Source organism: Clavelina lepadiformis, chromosome 3, assembly GCF_947623445.1.
Source record: "Clavelina lepadiformis chromosome 3, kaClaLepa1.1, whole genome shotgun sequence".
In the NCBI taxonomy this organism is placed as follows: domain Eukaryota; kingdom Metazoa; phylum Chordata; class Ascidiacea; order Aplousobranchia; family Clavelinidae; genus Clavelina; species Clavelina lepadiformis.
Window position 1 is genome coordinate 17,914,608 of NC_135242.1, and position 26,160 is coordinate 17,940,767.

The window sequence follows — 26,160 nt, forward strand, 5'->3', positions numbered from 1 at the left end:
ATCTTACAGTTAGCTCGAGATCACAGTTCGGGATTCGGAGGGTCGAAAATTGCATGTTGCATCATTTTGCTTGTATCGTTCAATTAACCGCTGCCTTCGTTGCAGTTTGCTTTATTTGCTTTCATCAAATTTGTGCAAGAAACAATTGCGGTTTTATAACTTCTGTCACAAAATCAGGAAAACTTTTTAACGATTGAATGCGTTATGGCTTGTAAACAGATTTGGCAAGGGTGATTTGCCGAAACAAATAAACTCTAGGCTAACAAAGTCAAGAAGCACATATATTCCTCAATTTATGATCAAAACTTCTTAACGTAATAAAGTTTGTTATACTTTACTTTTTGTAAACACACATGGCAGCAAACGCTATCTCAGCATACTTAATAAAAACCTTTGTTTGCTGAAGGCAAGAAAAGTTTGAAGGTATTTAAGTGCTTTGTGATGCCTGATACTGGAAATTATTAACGTACAGTACGTTTAAAAGGCTTACTACAGCAAACTAAAAATATAAGGATCTGCTTAAATTTACTGACATGCACAGTACGCAACAGGAATATAATTTGAAGTTGAAAGCATTGCAAGAGTTTGCAAAACTTTTTTAAGCAGTTTATTTTAAGTCGTGGGATATTTACTCTACTAAACCTCTGGGAGAAAAGACGTAAATGATAAAGTGTACGTTTCACACAAAATGCAACTCGAGTCGTAGATTAAAAAGCATATTTTAACCTCCTATGATAGAAACCACAATCACAATTGGGTGATACACAAACTAGTAACCAATAAATGAAGATACAATTCATTATAGGTATATCCCTTATAGGTAGGACTATACTTGTACAAGTGTAAAGAGTCGAAGGATAATAATGCGATGAAAGTGTCAAAAAGTGATAATCTTAACATGCAGTTAAGTAGGCTACTGAAACATACACCAAGCAATAAAACTCAAGAAATCAATAGTGTGTGACGTAGTAGCAAATATGCTTATTACGTCAATATTAGTTACTGATATCCTTACATATGCTAGACCGAGAATGGTACCTTTGCATTTGGTGATTATATTTATCATCAGGACAAGTTATTGTTTGCGACATTTTGAGTTAAACTCTCTGCTGAATTATTGGTAAAACATTTTGCAGCTACAACTATATTCTTTTTATATTTCTAGGTAAGAGTATGGTAATGAATATGCTGTAAAAACAAACAAATAGGACAGACGAATAGTACTGATACAATATTTAGTATATAAACTATGACTCAGCGCAAAATTTGAAATTAAGTTTGTAGTAGGTCATTTAATTAAGATATCATGTCATACGATATAATTATACCTTAAAATTGATAAGGTTTAAACATTTTAAATATTGCCTTTCTGGTTAATTAGATATACCATGATTGCAGAGCTCTTTTAACAGACAATTGTGGATCAGGTAAATTAATCATTGAATCTTGAGCACATGAGAGCAAGATGGTTTGTTGCACAAGGCAGTAGCTTAAATTATAAGTTAGGATCATTTTTTGCTGTATAAAAGATACATGAAAGTTTGCGACATATAGTTACATGTACATGCCAAATAATTTAATTTTAACTTTTGGTTGATAGAGATTTAATTTGAAACTATGGAAGCCAGCAACAAAGCAACCGACTATCTACCAAACTTGGGCGGAGAACTATTGCAGCAAATACCGTTAGCAGGCAATCCAAGTAAATACATTTACGCTATTCACCCACTGCTCATAATTTAAAGAGCAACAAGAGTTGTTGAGTAGCTCTGATCTATAAAATAACAAGTTTACTTTTTCGATTTATTGCTGTTTATTGAAGTTCAATTGCAGGCTTTTTATACATGTGCCATAAGGATAAGAGGTTATAGCCTACATAGCTACTGTCTTAGTTGCATTTTATTTTCAATAATGGTGTGAAAAAAATGACAACGACACTAAGTTTTATTCTCGTTTGGAATTTGTAAGCAAAGCTTCTAATTTACAAAGTAATTATATGTGAATTAATAATATTGTAGTAAACAAAAAGCATGCTTGCTGGCAAATACTAAAGCCGGTCTCCGATGGATTCGAACTAAATGAGGAAGCTTTGTTCCATGTCTTCTGTCATCCGGATGTGATTGATAACCCGGTGATGATCATTTCTGTAGCAGGTGCCATGAGGGAAGGAAAATCGTTTCTGCTTAATCTTTTTCTGATGTATTTGGAATCAGGGATGGTAGGTTATAATGCATAGCGCTAATATTGTTCAAAAATCTGTGTAAAGTCCTCTACGAGACAATTACTTGCAGTAAATAGCATCACGCAGCAATTTCCAAGTAAACATTGTGATATCCATATATAGTCAAAAGACTGGTTAAGTGATGAAGAAAAGGTTATACCGCAAAAATTCGAGTGGAAAGCTGGGGTTGAAAGAACAACTTTGGGAGTGTACCTTTGGAACAAACCGTATTTTATTACGAGTGCCGGAGGGACAAAGGTATAGTAAAATAAAATTACATTATGTGGAAACAATTCCTTATGTGTTGATAATTTAAGAATAACCCCTTTCCGAACAATTAATTTTTATAGATTACGGTTTTACTGATGGACACGCAAGGTGCATTTGATCGCGATGGGAAACGAGTCTCCAACGACATATTTGCTTTCAGCACCTTACTGAGTTCTGTGCAGATTTACAACATACACCACCACATTAACGAGAACCACCTTCAACCTCTTAGCGTATGTTATTTGTTTATGTTACTCGTCCTTTTCGTTTTTGTTGCAAAGTTAATCAAGATATCTTATATTTCTGCGCAACAGTCTTTTAATGGAACTCATTTTTACATTGTAAATATTGATTTAAATTTGAACAATAAAACACTTAAAATTCAAGAAATGGTTTGCTTTATTTAAGATTTATCATGACGTTTCAATATTTCAGTGTATTCCGATTGTTTAGATGATATTTTATTCATGTTTAGGTTTTTTCATTATATGCAGCGGAGAAAAGCAAGCTTTCCGGACGTAAACTGGACGTTGCTCCTTTTCAGGTACATAAGAATTCATCAGAAATAAACTTTTCTTGTTGTTGTACTTTTGCAAATTATCTTAAATAAAAGTTCTGCAAACTACAGTTTGCCTTATGTTTGTAGAAACTTTTGTTTGTTGTGAGAGATTGGCAAGCAAATAATCCAAAGTTTAGCTTTGGAATAAAAGGAGGGAAAAAATACGTCACGGAAAATATTTTAGCCGTAAAACCTGGAGACAAAAAAGATGTGATTGTCGTACGAAAAGGAATACAGAGTGCCTTTCAAAATATCGATTGCTGCTTGCTGCCCTATCCAGGAGATTGTGTGGCTGGTAATAGTGAAGATGTTGACGAAACTTCAGTTCAAGTTAAAGGTGCTGAGCTAAGTTGTTGTAAGATAATATCAGGAAAGGGCATTGTTTGTTCTTTGCCATAAGCATTACCTTGTTAAACCGCTTTTGATATTTTACGTTATCAGATATGCCTCCAAGTTTTCGTCAAGTCATTGCAGAACTAGTCTCACATCTTTTTCATCCAAAATCCGGTGTCATAAAAACATTCAATGGAGAGGAAATAAAAGGAAAAGATTTCATAAACCTTGCTTCGAAATTATGTGAAGTGCTCAACGACAAAACTCTCAGTCAGCCACATGCTGCAATACAGGTATATCACAAGCTAAATACAATGATACAAGCTTGTTTTCAAGTATACTTGTATATGATCTTCATTTATTTACATTTTTATACCTCGTTACAAAACATTTTATGCTCACTTTAAGTATCGAATTTATCGTAGCAAGACAAGATTTATGGTTTTATTCTCCTAATATTTTTATGTAGTAGCAGTGAAGTACGATTATAGTCAAGACTAAATATATAGAGTAATATGTTGAATGAAAATTGCATGTTTTCTAGGCTGAAATAACAGTCAAAGCTCAAAACGTCTGCGCTTCTTTGCTAAGAGAATACCATATTCAAATGGAAAAAGTATACTTTTTTGTGTCATATAGAGCTTAATTCTCAATGCACAGTTTAGCTAAACAGTTCACAAATTAACGCGTATCTGCACTTACTTTAATTGCATAAAAGCATTATTTATTACACTGTATTAAAAATTATAATCCGTAGACTACTAAGCATTACTGTAATGTACAGAATTTAAAAACGTATATCAGCACAAAGCAGCTAAAATCTTTGCATGATGCGGCCAAACGAGTTGTCCTCGGAAAATTTCAAAAGAAACTCGCTGCTGAAGACAAGGCTATTGTTGATTTATACAACCAACAACTTGACGAAGAATTGGAGAACTCATTTCCTAGCTACTGGCAAAAATGTCACATGATACAGGTTGTATTTTATCCAGGGCAGAATTGATACAGTACCTAAAGAACTTACAGACCTAGGGAACCTTAATTTTAACTGTAGATACTTAATACAGAATAATATTGTGTTTCTAGCGAAAAATACGAAAAAACTTCACAAAGGTTCAACAAGAAGCTTTCAATGCTTATAAAGCAAATATCGATAAGGTGACTTAACTCACAAGACTATTTTTATTTTATCACCGCTTTAGTGTTGTAGTTAATTTACTCTCCCATAGACCCAGGGTTTTTTTAAGGTTTGGTTTGGGTGACTGCTAAGTAATTTTAAGAGACCAAATTAGCAAGACCAGAGTAGCAAGTCCAAATTTTGGGAAACCGCTGGAGAAATTTGGGGGACCGTTTCGGTCCCCCAAAACACCTTAAAAAAAACACTGCATAGACCATAAACATAGGTTTACTGATGAATATTACCTGTATATTAATATTACTCAAGCTTTTATTTTTACTTTCTAACAAATTCGCTCCTACTTGCAGGGAGCATCAAAAAGCGAGAGTCAAACTTTAGCTGTCAGTTACTTGCTAGCGAACGTTCCTAAAGTGGAGCAACTTTGCAAAGAATATCAAGATAAACTCATCAAACAAATTACCAATTTATCCGCCCCAAGAGTGAGCTCTGAGTTGCATTTTTGCATAATACTACCAACATCTTAACATACAATACTTCAAGTCATTGTATTCGGTTGAATTTTATAGTGTTAATGATTAGATACCAAATGTGCTCATATTTTATATAGCTGTCGATATTATTGCTAGTTATAACATTGTTTTCAGAAAACTTTGATGGGGATGTTTAAGGATATTGCGGAAGATTGTGTTACTACTTATAAAAACGACATGAGGCTTTTAAAGGTTTGTGAAAAAAATATGTTTCGTACAAAAATTTTAATTGAACTACTGTATACTGACTTTTTAAAGAGCTCTATTAACGCGGAAGATGATCTGACAGAGCTGCATCTAACCTACAAAAGGCGTGCTCTTGATAACTTTAAAGAGAAATCTAAACAAAACATCAAAACCAGTGACATCATAATCATGAAGACACCTATTGATGAACAAGAGATAGAGCTTGCCTCTGCGATAGACCAAGAGTTTGCAATTATCAAAAACAAAAAACCTGACAGTGACAACTGCAGCATTCCTGATACTGATAATGACAATGCTGACCACGAGGTAATCACGACCATGTTTGTTCAAAATAATGTTTTAGTTGCGAAGACACTAACTTATTTATTTCAAATTCAAACAGGAAAACATAATACATAATTTTGTAATCCAGTTTTAGTGTAATATCAAAAATGCAACCAAATATTTCTATGCAGCTTATGATACACTGTGCCGTTCTAAAGACGATCTACAACAGTTACATGTCTAAGGTAAACATACAAATTGGCTATGTAACAAATGGAACGGTTTGGTGGGTATTTTAAGCCTCTCAATTACATTTCGTAAATTGCAGTGCACTGAAAATGTATATGTAAAGCCCAGTTTTCTTGTCGATATTCACGTTAACTTTGTGAAAAAGATGAAGGAAGGGCGAAGTGACTTGAAGCTAGAAGATTCTATCCTACTCAGCAAAGATATTAGCATCGTTGAGGAAGAATACTCAGTGTTTGCTGCGAAAATGCAGCAAAGGAAAGGATTGTATCGTGCTTCAACTTATGGCGCCAAACTCTACTCTAACCTACTTCTTAAATTTTTCGTATCAATACCAGGTATTCATGATGATAAGTAATACCTTCCAAAAGAAAATGCATCGTTGTGCACAAAATTCAAAATTTTTATCATGTACAAAAATTGCAATAATGTTGTAATAGTGTTTGATATTTAATTGATTGATTAATTAATTATTACTCTATATCTGTTGCACTTGCCTTGTGAAGCATTTTAAACCGTAATTTTTCTGAGAGCAAGATAAATGTGTAATATGCTTGTTTATATAAATAAAACATTTAAGTGGCCTTAGATTGACTCACATTAGACCTTGAACCATTTAAAATCGTACATTTGTTAGTAGGATTTACTAATAATATTTTTTTGATTTACACAAATTTGACATTATAATTTTATGTGAAAGCTGGCTGGGTGTGCAGAATTTTTATCAAGCGTTCTCAGCTTTGTCATCCTTTTATGTGTTAACTCAAACTTAATTATGTGCTATATAAATTTCATCAAAAAATATTAAATATACCTAAGGCTTGTACCATGGTGTTTGGGCTTCTTACAACGAGTAAAAGAGAAGGAATAATATTTGACGTTTTAAAAAATTCACATGTCCCAGATTATATTGCCATGCAGTTACATATGTGCAGCAAAATGAGATAGCAAAAATTGTTATCTAAAAAAAAGGGCTGAAAAACAAATGTTTATTTTAGTGATAACTATGTATTTTTAAGATACGACAGCACTTGTACCAGTTTGCGATCAAGTTAAATTTAATAGGATCATGCATTCTGGTCTATGTTGCACAGGATGAGAAAGGTATGCATGCTTTATTATCGACCACTGAAAACAATGTTCATTTTGAAGCTATGGAGGTAAATGTTATACAGTCGGCATTGCATTTATTTCTCAGTAACATCATCATTCTCAATAGGGAGATTCTTGCCATTGAAAAAATTTATGATCAGTTTTACAATTTTTACAATTCAAAAATGAAAAAGATTTTTCATACCTCAACTTTTGGTACTAAAATGTATTCAAACATGTTTATCAACTTTTTCTCACCGTTACCAAGAGCACCGGTGAAATATCAAGCAAACAACAATAAATAACGTGTAACTTGGCGTGTATTTCAGTACTTTATCTTTGCATGTTTTGTTACAATTTTGTACCTTTCACTGTAATAATATTAATGAAATTTCCATTTTATTCTCTCCGCATAGGAATATGTATTACAATGTTTTATATAACATGAATAATCTCATGTGAAATATATTATACCACTTAAATATTTTTCTGTTTGTAAAATTATTGCTCTATTTAGCATTAAAACATAAGTGGGGGTAAATTGTCTATTCCAATACCTCTAAGCTACAAACCAATGTCCTATAGCTCAAAAATAACTGGATATTATCCTGAAAGTTGATATATACACAAAAAAACAAAAAAGAATACTAACTATGCGTTAAATTTAAACTAGGTATCAAAAAAATTTAAGATATTTCGATCATAACTTTGGATAAAATTTATGACAAGTAAACCAAAATTCAAATCACATATAGCTTTATTTGTGTGGATCCAATTTAGGCAGGAACATATGATGTGTATAAAATTTGTTTGCTTTGACTGTTTACATAACAGAATATAAAATCATGCTGTAAATGTTGCACTCACGACTTAAAAACACCATAAATTATTTTGGAGATCAAATATCGTCCTGAAGCTGAAACATATATCCTTGTTTACTTTTCGTTGAGTATTACATGGTAACCAATTGCCAATAAATATTTTATGTTGACTTTTTGTTGCCCAAACGAGCTTGAAAAGTGATTACTAAAATTATAACTGCACCTTATTAGTAAATTTGCCCAACGCTACAAGTCTCGACAAACACTTAAAGGATTTTCTTTGTGAAATTCCGATAACAAATAACAATCATTTTTATGTGTGAGGTTTAAAGAGTGATTACTACAATTAACTACACCCTATAAGTAAATCTGCACAACGCTACAAGTCTCGACAAGCACTTAAAGAAATTTCTTGAGGCGATTTTGAGAAAAAAATAACATTCATCTTCATGTATAAGGCTTTGACACGAAACTTATTTACATAAAATTGCTTTGTTTTTTTCCTAAATGACTGTCTTCTTAAGATAGCCCAAAATAGTAATTTGCAACAAGTATTTCAATTAGACAATTTTTATTAAACTATTTTGTTAACGTATCATTTCGGTATTTAATTAAAAATTCGATATTCAGTTAAGAAGTAGGTTGCATATATTTATAAATAAACTTAACTAATTTTTTTCAATGCTTTAGATATCGAAACCTTTCTCGTTCCGTGAAATTCCACAAATAAAAATGGCTTAGGACAATCAAAAGTTTTGTCTCGGAATTATGCCTACGTCCTACATTTTTTGAAGATCAAATTTAATGACTATGATTGTTTTACGTAACCTAAACGCAGCAAATTTAATTCAACAGTGGTTTTAATTCATTCTCACTAATGAGGTCATTTTTTTCCTTCTGTTAGACTTAGAGGGACTAGATTAACATAATGTTAAAATGAACGACCACAATTACTATTCATTATCTTAGTATTTCGTTTACAGAATTTACGTCGAGCAGCGGTTCGAAGCGACTTAAGATACTATTTGTTTGCGTTAAAGGATGATAACGTGCTGTGTGGCTAATTGTGTCGCTCGACGTGTATTAAGCTAACAAAGTTTGTTTGCTGGTGATGGTAAGTGGTTGGTTTAAAGCGATTGACAAAAATATCAAAACTGTAGGCCGTTATAAACTTTAAAGGACAGTTCATTTTTGGCAAATGATGTTTCAGTAATAGTCTAACGTAAATAAATTTTAATAAATGAATAGATTTAAGATGCAACTTAAATTTCAAAAGTTTATTTTATCCTCGCGACACTTAAAAATTACGTGATGATCATCACCGTACGTTTGGAAAATGTGGTATACATATGTTTGAAATATATAGCTAGCAGGGAAAGTTAGTTGTCGATGGTATTTACGTTGGAGTTTTCTTGAGGCCTCATGCATCAGATGCTTGGGCCCTACGTTGTAAGCCGCAGTTATGCGCGGTTTGTTATTGTTGAAGGTATAATAGGACGATAATAATAATAAATAATAAAAACATAGCAATGAAGTGTTATAGAGTATCCTATATTGAACATAAATTTTTCAACATTCAAAATGTTAAGGTTTAACGCATTGTACTGTAAAAAGAACGGTAAACATCTACAGGTCATATGACCGACTCAAGTAACGAAGATGACTGCAGTTTAACGTCGGCGGTTATATGCCGAGAAGAAGAATCTGATGGTAAGCAGCTACAGTACCATTAAACAATGACAACTGTACATGAAAACTTAAAAGAGCATGTTTCGTAATAAACTTTGTAACAAAATGCTAAATTGATGGAAAAATTTCACTAAAAAACCTAACCTATTGAAATTGATATTTTTTGCATTTGCTTTCATTTCGTTTGTTGGACGCTCGCGATGTTTTATCAACCTGAAAAGAGCTTTCATTTACACGTTCTCAATTAGTTTTTTATCGTGTTGCTCTTTATAATTGAAGTATTACTTCATTTTTTGTACTAAAAACCAAACTAAGCTTTGTACAATTCGTTGTGTCAGTATATTATTTCTTGTTAGATGCTCTTCGAACATCAATTCAAATTCTTAAACCTCGAGTTAACGGTGATGGACTTGAATTAGATGAAGAAAATTTGATGAAAATTTTTAATCATCCTCATGTGGACGACCTGCCTGTGATGTTAGTCTCAATATACGGAGCTATGAGACAAGGAAAATCATTTCTTTTAAGTCTTCTAATCATGTACTTGGAGTCCTGCAAAGTAATTGTCAATAAATACATGTTTGTAGCTTAATATGAGATGAAAAAGATACAAATGTAACTTAACGTGATGAAATTCGACTTGATATAATTTTTTCGTCAAATTGTTATAAGGGAAATAGTCTTTCGGTTTCAGTTTGATTATATCATTTGTTGACCAAAGAGTGTGCATATTCATAACTCAACCTCTTTCATTTAGTCTTCTGATTGGCTGACGGATAAAAGCAAAGAAATCAATAAACATTTTGAATGGAAAGGCGGACACGAGAGAAACACAATGGGAGTCCACGTGTGGCCGAAACCTTACATACTCACCAGAAAAGATAAATCCAAGGTATGTTAAGTAACGTATAGGTTTTTAAATTTATTTTTAATCACATAAAACGAAAAAGTGACAAATTATACGTTGCAAAAAAGAAGAATGTAAAAGTTACAGAAACTCTTGTGTAATTTCTTTTGACGAACAGCAACCCAGCTTATATATATAACAACAACAAAGGCATAAACATAGCACAACTTTTCCAGTATTATGTACATTTTTCTTCAGATAATAATATCTTTAGTTATTTTAATATTTCTAGGTCGCTGTGATACTTATGGATACTCAAGGAGCCTTTGATCGAAGTGGTATAAGAAGCGAATCGAATATATTTGCTTTCAGTACCTTTATGAGTTCTACACAAATATACAACATCAGTAGACAAATACACGAGAATCATTTGCAACCCCTTAGTGTGGGTGATATGATGATCTTTGTTTTTTGAAGTAAACATATGAATGTTTCTGCATTACTTATGATTGTTTGTACATGCAGAAATTTGCTGAATATGCTATGGAAGTTTATCAAAGCATGCCCAACAGAAAAGAAGACTGTGCACCTTTTCAGGTTTTTTAGTTAATAAGTTTATTACCTGTCATGATATCAAGTTTTGCTGGATCGTGCGATCCGTGATATTTCGTGTTTAAAAATACTTCACACTTGCCGCATTTTTGCTCGGAATTATCTCCACATTGTACTGAAATACAATAAATGCAAGAAAAATGCAATATGCGTTTATCTTCACATTACAACAACATGTTCTATACATATAGCCTTGAAATATGCCTACAGAAAATATTATTTGCTATTCGTGATTGGCCGAAGAATTCCGATGGCTATGGCTTGGAAGGAGGTCAGAAATATATCGATGGGCATGTTTTTAAAGTAGAAGAGCAAGACAAAGATGACATCATCATTCCGAGACAAAGAATAAGAAAAGCATTCAAAACAATCGAATGTTCCCTGCTCCCCTATCCTGGTGAGATTGTAGCTGGCCATTCGGAAGAGCCTGTCAGTACAATACGAATCGGAGGTTTGAATAGCGCTGTTTTGTTTTCCTAAATTTAACGGTTTTAAATTTTTATTAGATGTTTGGCAGTTATTGAGCTAAGTTTTATTTTTGTTTACTTTACTTGACAGATCTTGATGAAAAATTTCTGAATGTCATAAAAGTGTTTGTTTCTCATGTCTTTGACCCTGACGGAAATACAGTACGTAGCATAGCTGGTGATGAACTTAAAGGAAGGGACTTTTTCAATTATGTTGCCAAATATCACCAACTTTTGGAGGAAGGAAAATTTAACTTCCCGCAAACCGTAATGAAGGTTGGTTTGGTAATTTTCAAATGGTTTTGTTCATGTTTATTTCGTTGGTGTATTCTTTGTTGCTAAACATATCTACAATAACCTCTCCCTTAGTTCTATGTTCTATAATAACAGTGGTCATTTCAGTTTTACAGCTCATAACTTAATTTGTTGTGTTGTTAAGGCATATTCGGAGGCAATGGGCCAAAACTTGATTCGCAAATTAGTACAAGATTATAACAAAGGAATGCAAGAGGTAAACCACGTAATATCGATTGTTTTATTTTGTTTTGGATGTTCTTACATTTGCCCTTAATATCCTGCACTCACTCATTAATTATTGATGGGGTTTTAAGATTTTGTTTATTTTAGATGAAAACGGACTACATATCAAAAAATGAATTAAAAAAAGCTCATCGGGGTGCTAAAGCACGCCTGGCAGCAGATTTTACAATTCAGTTTACCACTGAGTACGGTGACATCAAATCCAAGTACCGAGAAAAATTGAAAGATGAAATCGAGAGTGCATATCCAAATCACGAACAAAAAAGAAAGTTAAAAGAGGTTACTTTAGATTTTCTTTAAATTCAATTATAAATTTTTAATCTATAAGGTTATAACGAGTATAATTTACAAGGATTTCTGTTTTAGGCGAAACTGGAAGCTGATGCTGTAAAAGCAACAAGAAAGGCTTTTGAATTGTACAAGAAAGAAAGAGAAGTATGGTCCACAGCTTGATAGACAAAGTCCAAGTGTAATGCTTTAAAAAGTATTGTAACAGTTTCACCTATTAAAAAAAGGAAGATTGGAAGCTATTTGTTCCTGTTGCCTATTAACCTAATTTGGATGCTATAACAAAAACAAATTAACTTAAACCTAATCTAAATCTAAATTCACTTTTTCTTTAAACAAATAACAGTTACATTTTAGATATCATTATTTCTGTTATCATAACCCAACTGATTATTATTGTTAACTACTATGGCAGCGAGAGGAACTCATGCACGGTGAAATTGTCACTTTCATTTAAAATTCTGCATATAAACATTAAGAGTAAGAAATCGTTATAATTTCCAGATAAAGGATAACGAGAAATCTTTTGAGATTGCAGCAGAAGATGTTAAAGCACGTGCCCGTCAAGGAGGCTTCTACCATTTATGCAAGGATCAAGAAAACAAACTGATGTCCTATGTCGAGGTGATGTATAACTGTGTTAATCGATCTTGGAGCTATTGTTGTTCTCAATAGTATCTGTAGCTTATAAGACTATATTTTTCTAATGAGTTTCAGGAAAGTGTTTAATGAGTGGAGAAGGCGCTCTTCTTTCTTTTGTTTATTTGCGCTTATAAACAAGTATTGATCGATCATTTTATTGCAAAGTTTACATAATAACGTTGCGTGTGGATTGATTTGGATAGACCTGCCCAGTTTGACTTTTGTCCAACCGTTGTTTATTTATGTTGGCCACTTGTTGTACGACTTACCGACGGTAAACGTTTAAAAACTCTTCGTAACCTGCTGGTTTCGGAAGGTTACTGATTTGATGTGAAGAAATTAGTAGACATCGACACTTGAAACGTGACTGTTGTTTCTCGGTATCTCCCTTTTAAAAACTGTGCCTATTTTAATAATTATATATTGCATTGAACATCAAGTTGTGTTTGAAAAAATAACCGCAAAAAAGTTTAGTTCCTCAACTAAATATAACAAATAGTATTATGTATTTAGGTCTGTTTAGCTTGATTCCTGTAACTAATGAATAAATCAAAAAGTCAAATTTAACTTTTTTGTCACATACTTGAAATTTAAGAACAACAGTTTTGCTGTACCTCGTCCTTTTTGATATAAACAAGCAGTCAACATTTGTATTATCCAAGAATCAATTTCAAAAACATTTTGTTAGAGGCAGTACATTCAAAACCTAAAAGTGAACATTTTAGCAAAAATTTGATGTTTTTTTATAACTATAATACCCAAAAAACTCACAAAATATTTAAAAATTTGGTTCTCTCTTTTCTTCAGATTTATGAAAGATTTCTTCAGTGTTTAAGAAATTACAAAGAAAATGCGGAAAGGCAGGTATAACATTCGTTCATTCACTTTTGCTACAAAATCTTATGTGAAAGTGACAAGATGCTGATTGCTGCAATTAGTTTGCACACACGATTATAGGTCCTGGAAAGCGTTCCGAAAATCCACGAATTACATCAAAAATGGAAGACATCCGTCATTGCCGATTTCCAAAAAACTTCAGAATCCAAAAAAGAAATACCAATGATATACCGCCTCAGAAAAGAGCTCCCCGGACGAATCGATAAAATATATGAAGAACTAAAACAGGAAAAACATCTTGAAGAGGAGGTATAAGTTAGGCTAAGTGTTGCATAGCCTAAAGAAAATTTATTTGAACAAGTTCTAAACATGCTAGTTTTGTGAAAACTTATGCAGTTTGAAATGTAACTAAATTAACAGGATAGCAATTTAAAACTAGCAACTAATTTTAACATTAATTCTGTTGCCATATTACTTGTAACCGAGAATTGTAAAGCAAACACAGCATGTAATAAATACAAAAAAAAACGATTTTTCTCTATAGATAACATCTTTTATGAAAGACACACAAACCAAATTTGTTGCTTTCTACAAGGATGAAATGAAAGAACAGGTTAGTTAGCTTTAAAAGCTGTACCAGGTACAATTTTGTAAGGTTTTTCCGTGAATTGCAGGCAAAACGAAACAATCAGATTGATTTGCAACAACTCCATGAGGATTGCAGAGATCTTGCTCTCACCGCTTTCAGAGAAGAGTCAAAGCAGCATATTTCTACATTTGGCGACACGGCTCAAGTGTTTACAAAAAGTTTACTTTCGAAAATTGAATCAGAGTACAAGGATATTGAGCAAGATTCAAGGAGGAAAGAGGTTTGTTTGGTTTTTATGCAACGGAAACTCTCTCGTCTATGTAAACAGACTTAATTTTACGTTTACGGCGAACCTCGACACCCTTGACTGTGAGTAGAACTTCAGACAGCATAGCGTTGTCCTGCTACTAACACAAACCAAACATCGTGTTGAACATGTACTTGCTCACAGTCAAACACCGCCTAACCTAGAAAACACATGCACAACGTTTACATTTACCAAATGTACCGAACATAGTGATAACAATTGATAAGAACAAACAATTAAAAGGTGCTAATTGATAAAATATTTTAAATGCATAACACAATAATGACTGATAAGCTACATGAGTAACAAAGTTCGTTAAATGTTTGTATTTACAAAATACAAAATTTTCACGCTGTTTGAGAGTATATTTAACAGCCATAACAATGCTGGATGTTATTTTTTTTGCTGTTTTCTGAAGTTGTAATTGTCAAAATAGTTTATTTGATGATGTACGATTTTATAGGAAGTAATAAAAGATCAAAGAACTAAGATCTACAGAGAAGGAGTGGTGAAGAAATATTTGAATTACATATGGAAAGTGAGTTGTGGTTTAAATAATAAGTCATATATGTGTTGTCTTTTACATTTTACTTGAAAAACAACTTCTTATTGCTCCATATATACATTAACGCTATATTAGCACACATATATCCTTGAACTTTATTGTTTACTGAAGTCGAAACACAATGTTGTAGCGACAAAATTAACGGAAATAACTTGCAGGCTACTGAAAACGTGTATGCTACTCCAAACACCATGAATGAAATTCACAATAATTTCATCGAAAAGTTAAAAAAACACCACAACCTTAAGACTACCGGCATTACAGTTACGGCTTTGGAGAATACACTGCAAGACAACTATCAAGAATTTGCTTCATATGTTGAGAAAAGAAAGGGTTATTTTCGAAAATCTGGATTCATGGTAATCATGCATGCTCGAGTGCTTCTTGGCAAATTACGTTTTCCGGTTTATTAAGTAAACGGTGTTCAGGAAAAGCAATCGTAAAACAACGCTGGTTAACCGATAACCATTGCCGAAATAAAATACATGACTGACACTTCAAGTATCACGGTTTTACTGTCGTCTAATATTTGTAATATAAACGAATAAATGATTTTGTGCTCGTTTTACCAGACGTGTAACAACGTTATACAATTTTCAACAAAACCCTTGTGCAGTTGGGTAACAAAGCAACTGTTGCGAGTCATTTTACGAATCAGAATTCACTCTCAATGATATTTCGTTTGCAATCTTTTTGATTTGATTGATTCGCAATCAAGATTTTCTTTAAGTATAAATATATTGATAGCCAACTATACTGTTACGCCTTATTTTATAGTAATTTACCATTGTCTTTTACACACATCACTTTATCAAAATAATCATATTAAATTGCTTTATTTTAATTTTGCTTAAAACAATTTGTAATTATTGATTGTGTGCGAGAATTATCAATGACTTCGCACTTACGTTTTATTCATGTTTCACTGCGTAGCTAATTTTAACATGTTTTAATTGTTTTTGTCTCTTTTGTGTGTGTGTTGTGTTGTGCTTCACCACTTTTCACGTTTTTCTTATCTTATAAAGAATTCCTATGTCCAAGTTTAACCCAGTAGCCTAGAACAGCCTTGCTCATGTTAATCATTAGGAAGGGTTGGTCGTTTTCTGTTGCAAAAGGTTTTATCCAAATATCTTGTCTCTACTTGATGGGTTTGATGCGGCGGTCCACCGATAAAGAAGAATCGGACTGTTAGGAACGGACGCGTTATATTTTCCGTTACATTTGCATACATCTTTCTTATATTATACCATACCAACATTTGTTGATGTAAAAGCACCGTTTGTACATGGACGTTTTTATCATTTTCCGCTTAATAGTGTTTCACTTATTCACCTGATCACTAAACACCGTCAGTGTTTGCTCTACCGGTTACCAAATACAATTTAAGATTTTACTGCAACGATTATGATTTATAGCAGTTGTGTCAGCGTAAACTTTTCAATCGCTAATAAATTACGGCGCTCGTTGTGGCGTCTTCAAAATTTCCGGTCATCAAGTTGTAGATTAAACATTGGAGCATAAAAGCATAAAAGCATAAAATACGCTAAGCCTATATGATTTATGGAACTTATCTCTTGGATAAACGTCTTTTAAATGTTAAGAACGCAGACCTTATAAGTGCTTTTTAGCCTTGTCTGAACAAGCATATATAGTAGAAGCAAATAGTAGGCAAAACTTTCCTCAAGAACTTCCATTTAATATTAATGTTTATTCGGTTCATACAAAATAGCTCTTGTTAAGCAGAGCCACAACATTATTTATACAATATGCAAAACTATCATCCACATATATTGACAAAATAAACAACAACGATTTGCAAAATAAAATTCGAAATCGTTCATATCTATAGCATACATGAATAGCTATAGGCTATAACCCGATTTATAGCAATGTATAGGTACAGATTAATAGGTTGGGCGATTATAATATTGCTCGATTTTATTCTATAGTATTGTAATTATACGAATTTTAAATTAACAATATAATTGCCATTACAATAAAAACGCTAATATTCCTATATGTATAATATTATATTATATTACAAGCTATGTACATCTGTGGCGCTATACATATAGCCCAATTGTACGTGGTGTCACAATCTAAGCACTAGATTTAAAAAACTTTAGCATAAGTACGAACAGTAAATGAATAAAAAAACGTAAAACGTAAATTTTATTTTATTTCATTTTCTGTATTTTGTATCCATCCACCGCAAGGAAAAGTGAGAGTTGCCAGAGACTCATCAGCTGTTACCAAGACAATGTGACTTGCTTCCCGAAATGCATTTTTGCGTTTCTGAATATCAGCCGCTATCTTTATATATTTCTCTTCCAACGCATTGAGTTCTTCTTCTGCCAAAATTTTGTCTTTTGCAGTATTCACAAACGATTTGTGATGAGCTTGTAAAAGTTTCTTGAACTTATCATGAATGGACCGCAGCACAGGTGGAGTAGCATAGACGTTGTCGGTAGCCTGGAAAGAAGCAACATTAGTGTAGGCCGAAAATGTAGATTACGTTATTGACTGCTTGGTTGACTATGTCAGTGATATAAGCAAATTAGTGAGAAAAAATGCACCTTCCACATGAACTTAAGATACTGGTCTTTGACCTCTTCGCAGTGAGCGCGGTATTTTGAGTGAAATTCCGTCTTTGAAGAAAGAGCTCGTTAATTTAACATTATGGTTTACCTTCGATTACGTTTTCTCTTTGCGTGTGTAAATAAGTAATCACTTTTACAAAATCACAAATTTTACTTGTGCCTGGTCTAGTTCCTAAGAGCTTCGTATACCTGAGTATCTGCTTTGTATTGTGCTTTCATCTCATTAAACTCTTTCTCGAAGTGAGATAGAAGTTGATCATCTGTAAGACTGCATTCACCTGATCTCGTTTTAAGGTTCTTTAATTCTTCTTTAAAAGTTGTGGTAACAAGGTTTTGGCATCGATGGTGAATGCTATCCAAGTCGGATGAACTTTTTGTTTTCATCTACACAAAATATCAATTTTTAACCGGAAAAATGATTAAATAAAGTGATGTTTTTAAACCAATTGCAAACTTTATTCATATTGTAACGTTCCAATTTCAAATGCAATACCTATTTTGTTAATAATGTAACCCAGAGGTTGAAAACCTATGGTTCGCGAGCCAGATATGGCTCTTTTAATGACGGCATCTGGCTCGCAGATAAATCTAAGCTGGAATTTCTTAGCACAATCGTTACGAATAAAACTTTTTCTGTAATTGTCCATACCGCAGTAACATTAAGAAGCATGTTATTAAAGAGAAAATTCAGACGTTTACCTTTGTCTAAAATCGTTGGTTTTGCTTAAAAATGCACACATTAGTTGCATTAGGTGTTGAAAAATATTATATGGCTGTCACGGAAATATAATTAAAACTATGTAGCTTTTATGGCTCCCTTAGCCAAAAAGATTCGCGACACCTAATCTAAGCGCTTTGGTCTCTGTCAAATAATCTTAAGTCTGATTGCAGGAAATTTTAAAGCAAAAACTTAATTACCTTTTCCAAAGTCAAGCTCATGTACATTCCAACGGCGCTGTTGAGTATTTCCTTGAGGCTTTCTTCTAAGCTTAATTGCTGAAGCATTATGCCATAAATATGACACGAACAAACATAAAAACAACAACATAAACTTAGACAAAGATAAAAGCTGTTCTTACTGCCAGTAAGCAGTCCTCGATTTCTTTTATAAGTTGTTGTTTGTATTCGTCGACAAGAGGGGATTTGGGAGCGAAGTCATCAAAATATTTTTCTGCCTCCTCCACTGATTCCGACCTTTTTTTGGTGGAGAGTGTCTGCTTGTTTATAGCAAAAAATGGAAAACATTTTTGAATGGAAGCTTTATTGACAACATGGTTTCCAATAAACGATTGTTAATAAGCTAACCAACTATTACTATGCACTTAATAATATGCTTTACAAACGTAGCCTAATAGGCTCTCAATGGCACTTACTTTTGCCGCGTTTTCTTTAAATCGTTTTGTTGTTTTTCTTACAAATGACATGTACTGCTTTCGCAGATGCGCCTGTACCAACACGAGTAAATCATACAAGGGCGGATTATAATATCAGATTTATTAACATTGTCACTTTACAGTTTTACAGATATAGAACCATGTATACTACGTTGGTTGATATTTTTACCTCTTTTCTTATACGCGATTGTGCGTGCGAAGAATAAGCATTCTCTATTTCAGATTCTAGCTGATCACGGTACTGGTCACGAACTTTTTCAAAAGGTGTTTTGAATTGCAAATCATACTTTGAAATCATTGCAATTTTGGTTTCAGTATGTAGATTGTTTAGTGCAATCTTAGGCAAGTAATCTTTTCGTGACAAATTCTGGTAAAGAAAATTGGAAGATCAGCACCAAAAATTGCAGTTTGAAAGGTGTACATGCGTACTTATAGCATATCACTGAACTGAAAAGAAAAAATAAGAGTGGTATAAGTAGTATTTAAGCAACAACCGTTGTCATTAGTTTGTTGTATGATGCCAGCAGAACTTGCAACACATTTTGAGCATCTGCTACTGCATTTGCCTGCAAGGAAATAAGTTTAGAAACGCTGAAATCGGTTGCCACCATCACTATACTATATATTTGTAACTTTTAAGAAATGAATAATTACATTTTTAAAAAACTTTGCCATCTCCTTCGCAAAGGGTAATATGTTAGTGCTGATAATCCGGTTTAGCTTGATGGACTAACTTAATCAAAAGTATAAGAGTATGTCCTATATATCAGTCAATCGCGCAGTAGTAAGAAAAAGTGTAATGCTTGGGCAATTCAAGATGCCAGAATAAATGAAATATAATTTCCTAGCAACTGCATGACTGGCTAAACCACGATATATTTTTCGTCTAGTTATACTGTTTGTGAAAACAATCATGATTCCTTTTTCTACTAATTACAAAACAGTTCAACGTATAAGATTATCATATCACTCACCTCCAGTATGGTAACTGGTTTTGAAAAATTTCCCACACAAAACAAACGATGATATTGTGACAGAAAATTGAAAAGTTTCCTTCCTGTAAGCTTCTGCCCATTAACCATTTTTATTGCGCTATCTTCCGGCTTGAAGAGGGCATAAGCAAATTCTGCAAGGGTTGTTTTAAAGCTTGGGGAGATATCTACACATTACGATGGATTTTAAGGCAAATATAAATCACAATTTTATTAATAAATACCCACTACACCTTTCATTGTGGCGTTCATTTCCGGCGAATCACAAACATGACCGCAAATGATTGTTCCGGGAGAGGGAAAAAGACAGCACCGGATTTTTTCAAACGCTTGTTTGATGTTATGTCTTACCGATATCACGTCAACTTTATCGCTCTTTTTAACGTGAAACACTTCTTTTTTGATGTAATCGCTTCCACCTTTTAATCCAGCTTTTAACTTGGAGGAAACTTGCCAATCACGGATGACAAACATGATAGTCTAAAAATTATGTAAAGAAAAAGTTATTTAATTACATTAGCTCCATAATTGATGCCGAAACATAGCTGTGCAAGGAGATTTCGTGCTGATATTAGTTTTTTTGGCATGAATGTTGGTATAATGCTTAATTGATCTTTTCAAAACTTATACCTGAAAAGGTGGTTGTGATTTACCAGCATTTGAAACGTTACTCTTAACAAGTTCCGCTGCGCACCCAGTAAATACCTACAAATCAAGAGTTTTAAATAGAAAAACCGTATAGCCTAGCTAAGCCTACATATCTAAAACAAAACATCCTTGTTGTAAAGCAATGTGAACACCACTGTTAGTCGAACATAAGTTAAGTTGATAAAAGTTCTCAAATCATGTTTTAAAAAAACATAAAATATTGTAGTATACGCACGCTGAGAGGTTCCAGGTCATTTTCGTTCACTTGATTTTGTATGTTGTAAATTTGTATGGAACTCAGTAAAGTGCTAAACGCAATGATGTCCGAGCTGCGTGTTTTTCCTTGCTTGTCAAATGCTCCTTGAGTGTCCATTAACAATATAGCTACCTGACATATAATAAAGCAAGTCAACATATTTATTATAAGCATTAAATAATAGTCTACTACTGAAAAAGCAGTTGAGAAACTTTATACGACTCAATCGTGTATATCATATCAACATTTCTTAAAATGACCTTTGATCCCTATAAGACCACAACAATCTCATGTTGCTACTTTTATAACGTTTGCACCCAGTCTGAACAAGTATAATGTACAATTAATAATTTTTTATAAAGGGAAAAAATTTCAACCGTCTCTAAAATGACCTCGACAACCAATCCATGGAACGCATATCACAAATTTTACCTACCTTTGATTTGTCTGATTTAGACACAACGTATGGCTTACTCCACATGTATATTCCTAAAGTTTCTCTGTCAAAACCAGTGGTCCATCTGAAATGACGCTTCAATGGTTGATCACCTTTTGTCGTCCAGTCAGGTGACTGCTCAAAAAATAGTAAATGTTTTACCATTGTTTTTTTGTAAAACATGTGCTTTCCTTCATCGCTTCGAAATCAAATGTTTACAACAACGCCTAGCCAGACACAATTGAAGAAAACATATAGACCTACCATTCCTGACTCCAGATACAATATGAGAAGACTCAACAAAAAAGATTTTCCTTCCCGCATAGCACCAGCGATTGAAACTATCATCACTGGAGTATGAATTACATCAGGATGGTTAAATATTTTGCAAAGAGCTGCTTCGTTTATATGGTATCCATCCTCGCCTTCTTTTGGTGATATTATCTGCAATGCCCTTGGTTCTGTATAAAAGTGCGATGTTAGAAAAACTTACGCCACTTTAGCTTATATTTAGGTACGAATATCAGATACGTTTGGCATTCAATCATTATTTAGTTGTTTTGTTTTAAACTACGTGTTTGATATCAAACTGTTCGTTAACATTCTGTATAAATGTGTCTGATATTATCAGTTATAATTGTTACCTTCAACTAGATTCGCGCCATTTTGGTTATTGGTCTTTGACATACTTCAGTGTTGCAATTTCTTGGTTACAACAAAATGGGTACACTCCTACCACTGTGTATATCATTGACATATCAATTTGCTGTTATAAAGCTTGACTTTTCAGCTTCTTAGTCTTGCCCATATACATCAACAAAAAGCTGTTCTGACATTTTTAATGTATCTTCCTTGTACCACATTTCATTACAAACTTCCTTTTATGTAGGCTAAAGTTTATGTTATTAAAAACAAACTGCGTATCTAAATATCACTGATAACTGTATTTTATACTTATATATCAGTCATTTCAAAATACATGAATAAATACGCTAAGCGTCTTGTGTTGTCGTGCCTTTTAAATTCCACTCTGAACAAACATTAAGCCTTTCTTTGGACTTCAGACTACCTCATACCGCCCCCTATATGCACCCACCAATTTAATTTAAACTAGAAAAAAAATACAAATCAAAATATATTTTAGACTATCTCTTAAGGTTATGTTGAACCCTTGCGTATTGCTTGACAGGAAAATGGTAAATTAACATTCTTCCACTAAAATATATTGGGGAAACTTCAAACCATCTTGCACTGTACTTTGCTGTGTTTTACTGAAATTGCATGATCGCTTGAGTAAGTGTCGGCTATACAAAAACTAATGCATAATAATATGCATGCATTAGCGGATGGAGTATTTCCACGTTAGAACATATATCATATAGATGAAGTGATGACAGTGAATTAAAAAAAGCTAAAGTTTTCTTTCATTTATAAGAAACCATAGTAGTAGCTATTAGCGTCCAGAGAAAGCAATGGTGATACTTTATTTCGACCAGCTGGGTCTGAAAAGTAACTGAACAATTTTTTTCATAGGATTTTGGTAACAATCGTATATTATTTTCATTGTGCATATAGAGTAGTCAAACCAAGGTATGAGACAACACGTCAACAGGAAGACTACCAGTGAGAAAATAAGAATCGCGTTCTAAGTTGGTAAAAACTAAAACACCTCTCCACTTCAGGACCAACGCTAGCCATCATGTTAAGGCCAACAAAGCAACCTGAAATTCCGGGAATGCAGCGATAAGTGACGTAAAGACGGGGTATGTTCAAAGTGTGCTTGGCACTCAAAATCAATTCTAAACAGGCAAGTACCGAATGCTAAAACAAAGGTGAGAACGGCAAACCTAAAAACATAATAAAAATATTGAAATATACAAAAAACCGCAAACGATTACACAACAGTATCAAAAACACATTAAACTAGTAACAAGTCATTCCCGTGGTGGTAAGTATCATCGTCGCTCTCAGTGTTCTAGAATCCGCGTTTCAAACTTTCAATGCAGTATTACACAACAGTTTGAAGCTTACCAAAATAACAGTGAGCGTTTTACAGAACAGGTCAATTGATTGTATCGTGATGTTTGATTAAACGTGTTAAACGTGGGAACAATTACAAATACATGTAATATACAGAAACACGTGAAAGGAAGAAATTGGTAACGTATTGTGGCATACAAATGACAATTAAAGTGTTAATACCTGAGACGGACGGACGAGACGGACGAGAGACGGAAAACTCAATGCTAAAGACAACTCTATTAAGCCAAGAATAACTCACTAAAGTACTTTTATGTATATACCAACAAATCAAGAATGAAATGTCGTTTACTTGCACCAAATAGTTCAGAATGCTACGCTATAATAATGTGCGCAGGACTAGAAGTTTTTTACTAATAATTTGCAAGACAATCCTTGCTAAGTGGTCCGTAAAACCACTCCCTTAAAGAAGTCACAACACGTGGTGCCGATGAATGTCCAAACAAAGGTATGGAAGAATACCTTTCCGAATAGAACGGATTAAATAAATTGTCTACATTGATTCCGTGTAAAACACGACATAATTGACATAAACTGGTGCTTCTACCATAATTAGGCATTTCTTCGGGTTTCATTGTTCTCCATTTCATGTATTCTGTATAGGCTGTCGCATTTTTATCTAAATATTTTAGGTAATTTATTAAATTCTGCAAATTTTCAAAATCGTCCACATAAATACATGAATTTGGTGGTACAACAGCTTGGTAATCTGATTTCTTAGCTCCAAAGACGACTGGAACAGCTCCTCCTTTGAAAGCATTTACAAATAGTTTTTCAGTGACGTAATCAAGACAGTGATAGCTGTTTTCAAAGGCCAAGTAGAACTTGAATTCACTGATAATTTCAAGCTGCTGCCCTCGAGGTGCTGGTTTGTTTTTTGGAAAACAACCTCCTCGTCGATCAACTGGCAGCCCAGCATTTATCAGATCCTGAACCAGTTTCATCCTGGTTTGGGCCCCTTTCATACCACCACAGTTTGAAACCATCCAAATGACCATTGCGTTCTTTTTTGATATCAGTTGATCAAGATCTTTATCCGGATCTCCTGACCCGCTTGATTGTAAGTTTTGTAAAACGTCAACTGCAGTTGAGTAGGGGTTGTATATGTCAGAATCTCGTCTGAAAATGATTAAAACATCGAAAACCGTAACTCGAAAAAAAATTGTTGAGCGAAATCAACAGCAAACTTCGGAAAAATAACAAGACATAGTTTGCCAATTATTTAAAAACTATCTAAACGCATGAATTTTACGAAATTATTTGCTTTATAAAATTTATTTATAGACTTTATGAAATCTTTAAGTTTACTCGTTTTGGTCATCCATATATACCTGTACGTCATTGTAAGATTGAAAACATTGTCATATTCTGATAGTTTCATTCCTCTCAATTCTCGTAGTGACGGGGGACCTTCCATGGACCACCACACGTAATACTGGTCCGAGCGTCTCATAATAAAGCAAATACATTACTGCACCGACATGTTTTCATCATGAAATAGCACTCTTTGGTAAATAGCAAAATCCACAACACATATGTGATCAAAAAATAGAATAAAAGGCTGGTTTCAATCTACACCTTGTTTGTGGCATTTTATTTAACCGCAGTTCATTGAAGTGGAAAACCACAGCCTTTGTCATTGAATCGTTCACCTAAAACAACAGCCAGATAAGAGCAAATGAATCAAAATTTAAAGCAGCTATGGCGCAAACTGCAAACTAATGCATAAACTTACTTTTGCTTTATCATATGAAACGTCACATGCCCCACATTTGGATTGATCGAGATGATTTGTTGATTTAGCTCCGAATGGTGGTTCCCAAATGATGATGCTATACTACTTTATGTTGAAAACAAATTTAGATAAGAACCTTTCTTCCTTTATATGCCCTACATCTAATATTGTTATTTGCTTTATTTTTGACAATGATTAGTGTATAAATTTCTAATTTTTGATGCTAAGAAAGAATTTTCGTTTAGAATCAAAAGCAATGTAAAACTACATAAACTACCTGTTGGGTAGAATTTGTCAAAACTTCATCAAGTTTATGTGAGAGATTGGCACGAATCTTTATTAAATCGACCCCAATTCTTGTTCCTTGGTTCGTTGCAGTTTTTGTTGTTGTTGAAGTGGAAATGTTGTTGAACAGAACATGTTGCTTTGTGTTTGACGTCAATTTCGACCGCCAGGGCAACAAAACTTGATGTGTTTTCGTAAAATCAATGAAGGTATCAGTGGAGAGAAAATTGTAATAAACATAGATGGACGAGATCATGAGCACGATAAGAAGAACAAATACCTTGACCATTATCCCCCTTTCCAACATTTTTGAGGAATGATGCAAATTTTATATAAATAGATTACATAAAAGCTAACATAATCTGTAAAATAACTTTAACTATTTTCTACTTTCTTAGTGAAACAGCTGAAATATGTCTATACAAGTATAGAAAGACTCAATGCCTTCAGCGCCAAAGTGGTGTCAATAATTGAGTACATCCGTAATGTTGCAAATGACTTAAAGCGTTTGGAGGAATACCGTATTATTTTTCCAACAAAGAAGAACCTACTTCTATATCAAATGTTTCTGTTTTACACTTAAGTTAGTTTTTATTATTATATGCATAAGGCTATACTTAACGGCCACAAGGAAACATTCTATTCATACTGAATCCAAATACCTGAGCCTAATACCTAATTATACAGACAATGCAGGTTGTAATCACAAT

General features: G+C 33.4%; 4 protein-coding genes across 7 annotated transcripts; 2 read left to right on the forward strand and 2 right to left on the reverse strand.

Moving 5' to 3' along the window:
- Positions 1-654: 654 nt before the first annotated feature.
- Positions 655-6,592, forward strand: LOC143450746 (atlastin-3-like). Of its 2 annotated transcripts, none has more exons than XM_076951408.1 (16): positions 655-1,427; positions 1,601-1,702; positions 2,019-2,218; positions 2,345-2,479; positions 2,572-2,724; positions 2,967-3,035; positions 3,138-3,387; positions 3,492-3,676; positions 3,928-3,999; positions 4,168-4,359; positions 4,470-4,541; positions 4,869-5,000; positions 5,166-5,243; positions 5,310-5,564; positions 5,714-5,767; positions 5,917-6,592. In XM_076951408.1, the coding sequence occupies exons 2-16, from the start codon at positions 1,618-1,620 to the stop codon at positions 6,124-6,126; spliced, it is 2,142 nt and encodes a 713-aa protein (XP_076807523.1). In that variant the 5' UTR covers positions 655-1,427; positions 1,601-1,617; the 3' UTR covers positions 6,127-6,592. The 2 variants fall into 2 exon arrangements, with proteins under 2 accessions (XP_076807523.1, XP_076807521.1); XM_076951406.1 differs by having other exon boundaries at positions 656-1,427; positions 5,851-6,592.
- A 2,659-nt stretch (positions 6,593-9,251) lies between these two features.
- On the forward strand, positions 9,252-16,529 carry LOC143450833 (atlastin-2-like). The gene is made up of 17 exons (XM_076951554.1): positions 9,252-9,391; positions 9,727-9,929; positions 10,128-10,262; positions 10,510-10,662; positions 10,743-10,814; positions 11,040-11,280; positions 11,388-11,572; positions 11,736-11,807; positions 11,924-12,115; positions 12,203-12,271; positions 12,629-12,748; positions 13,574-13,630; positions 13,724-13,912; positions 14,148-14,216; positions 14,278-14,472; positions 14,963-15,037; positions 15,223-16,529. Exons 1-17 carry the CDS (start codon positions 9,319-9,321, stop codon positions 15,475-15,477), a joined length of 2,355 nt encoding a protein of 784 aa, XP_076807669.1. The 5' UTR covers positions 9,252-9,318; the 3' UTR covers positions 15,478-16,529.
- A 223-nt stretch (positions 16,530-16,752) lies between these two features.
- Positions 16,753-22,125, reverse strand: LOC143449394 (atlastin-2-like). Of its 3 annotated transcripts, none has more exons than XM_076949577.1 (15): positions 22,035-22,125; positions 21,655-21,851; positions 21,387-21,525; positions 20,934-21,082; positions 20,681-20,755; positions 20,284-20,530; positions 20,033-20,184; positions 19,553-19,624; positions 19,228-19,425; positions 19,038-19,109; positions 18,744-18,881; positions 18,583-18,660; positions 17,854-18,048; positions 17,641-17,712; positions 16,753-17,536 (listed from the first exon to the last, which is right to left on the reverse strand). In XM_076949577.1, the coding sequence occupies exons 1-15, from the start codon at positions 22,075-22,077 to the stop codon at positions 17,237-17,239; spliced, it is 2,127 nt and encodes a 708-aa protein (XP_076805692.1). In that variant the 5' UTR covers positions 22,078-22,125; the 3' UTR covers positions 16,753-17,236. The 3 variants fall into 3 exon arrangements, with proteins under 3 accessions (XP_076805692.1, XP_076805691.1, XP_076805690.1); XM_076949576.1 differs by having other exon boundaries at positions 18,744-18,878; positions 20,033-20,217; XM_076949575.1 differs by having other exon boundaries at positions 20,033-20,217.
- Positions 22,126-22,800: 675 nt separating this feature from the next.
- On the reverse strand, positions 22,801-25,863 carry LOC143450836 (4-galactosyl-N-acetylglucosaminide 3-alpha-L-fucosyltransferase FUT6-like). Its single transcript, XM_076951559.1, has 5 exons — positions 25,443-25,863; positions 25,166-25,267; positions 25,009-25,082; positions 24,762-24,878; positions 22,801-24,549 (listed from the first exon to the last, which is right to left on the reverse strand). Exons 1-5 carry the CDS (start codon positions 25,755-25,757, stop codon positions 23,784-23,786), a joined length of 1,374 nt encoding a protein of 457 aa, XP_076807674.1. The 5' UTR covers positions 25,758-25,863; the 3' UTR covers positions 22,801-23,783.
- Between the last annotated feature and the right edge of the window lie 297 nt (positions 25,864-26,160).

Bases quoted from the DNA above. Each gene is read 5' to 3' on its own strand.
- LOC143450833 (XM_076951554.1), top strand. From the start codon at position 9,319: ATGACCGACTCAAGTAACGAAGATGACTGCAGTTTAACGTCGGCGGTT. The intron at 9,930-10,127 runs GTAATTGTCAAT...TCTTTCATTTAG, and splicing joins TGTACTTGGAGTCCTGCAAA to TCTTCTGATTGGCTGACGGA. The intron at 15,038-15,222 runs GTGAGTTGTGGT...AATAACTTGCAG, and splicing joins ATTTGAATTACATATGGAAA to GCTACTGAAAACGTGTATGC.
- LOC143450836 (XM_076951559.1), bottom strand. From the start codon at position 25,757: ATGTTGGAAAGGGGGATAATGGTCAAGGTATTTGTTCTTCTTATCGTG. The intron at 25,083-25,165 runs GTAAGTTTATGC...CTGTTGTTTTAG, and splicing joins TTTCATATGATAAAGCAAAA to GTGAACGATTCAATGACAAA. The intron at 24,550-24,761 runs GTATATATGGAT...AATCATTTTCAG, and splicing joins AATCTTACAATGACGTACAG to ACGAGATTCTGACATATACA.
- LOC143449394 (XM_076949575.1), bottom strand. From the start codon at position 22,077: ATGTCAAAGACCAATAACCAAAATGGCGCGAATCTAGTTGAAG. The intron at 21,526-21,654 runs GTAGGTCTATAT...TTTTTTGAGCAG, and splicing joins TGTATCTGGAGTCAGGAATG to TCACCTGACTGGACGACAAA. The intron at 19,625-20,032 runs GTGAGTGATATG...ATTTCCTTGCAG, and splicing joins AACCAGTTACCATACTGGAG to GCAAATGCAGTAGCAGATGC.
- LOC143450746 (XM_076951406.1), top strand. From the start codon at position 1,618: ATGGAAGCCAGCAACAAAGCAACCGACTATCTACCAAACTTGGGCGGA. The intron at 3,036-3,137 runs GTACATAAGAAT...TTATGTTTGTAG, and splicing joins TGGACGTTGCTCCTTTTCAG to AAACTTTTGTTTGTTGTGAG. The intron at 4,542-4,868 runs GTGACTTAACTC...TCCTACTTGCAG, and splicing joins ATAAAGCAAATATCGATAAG to GGAGCATCAAAAAGCGAGAG.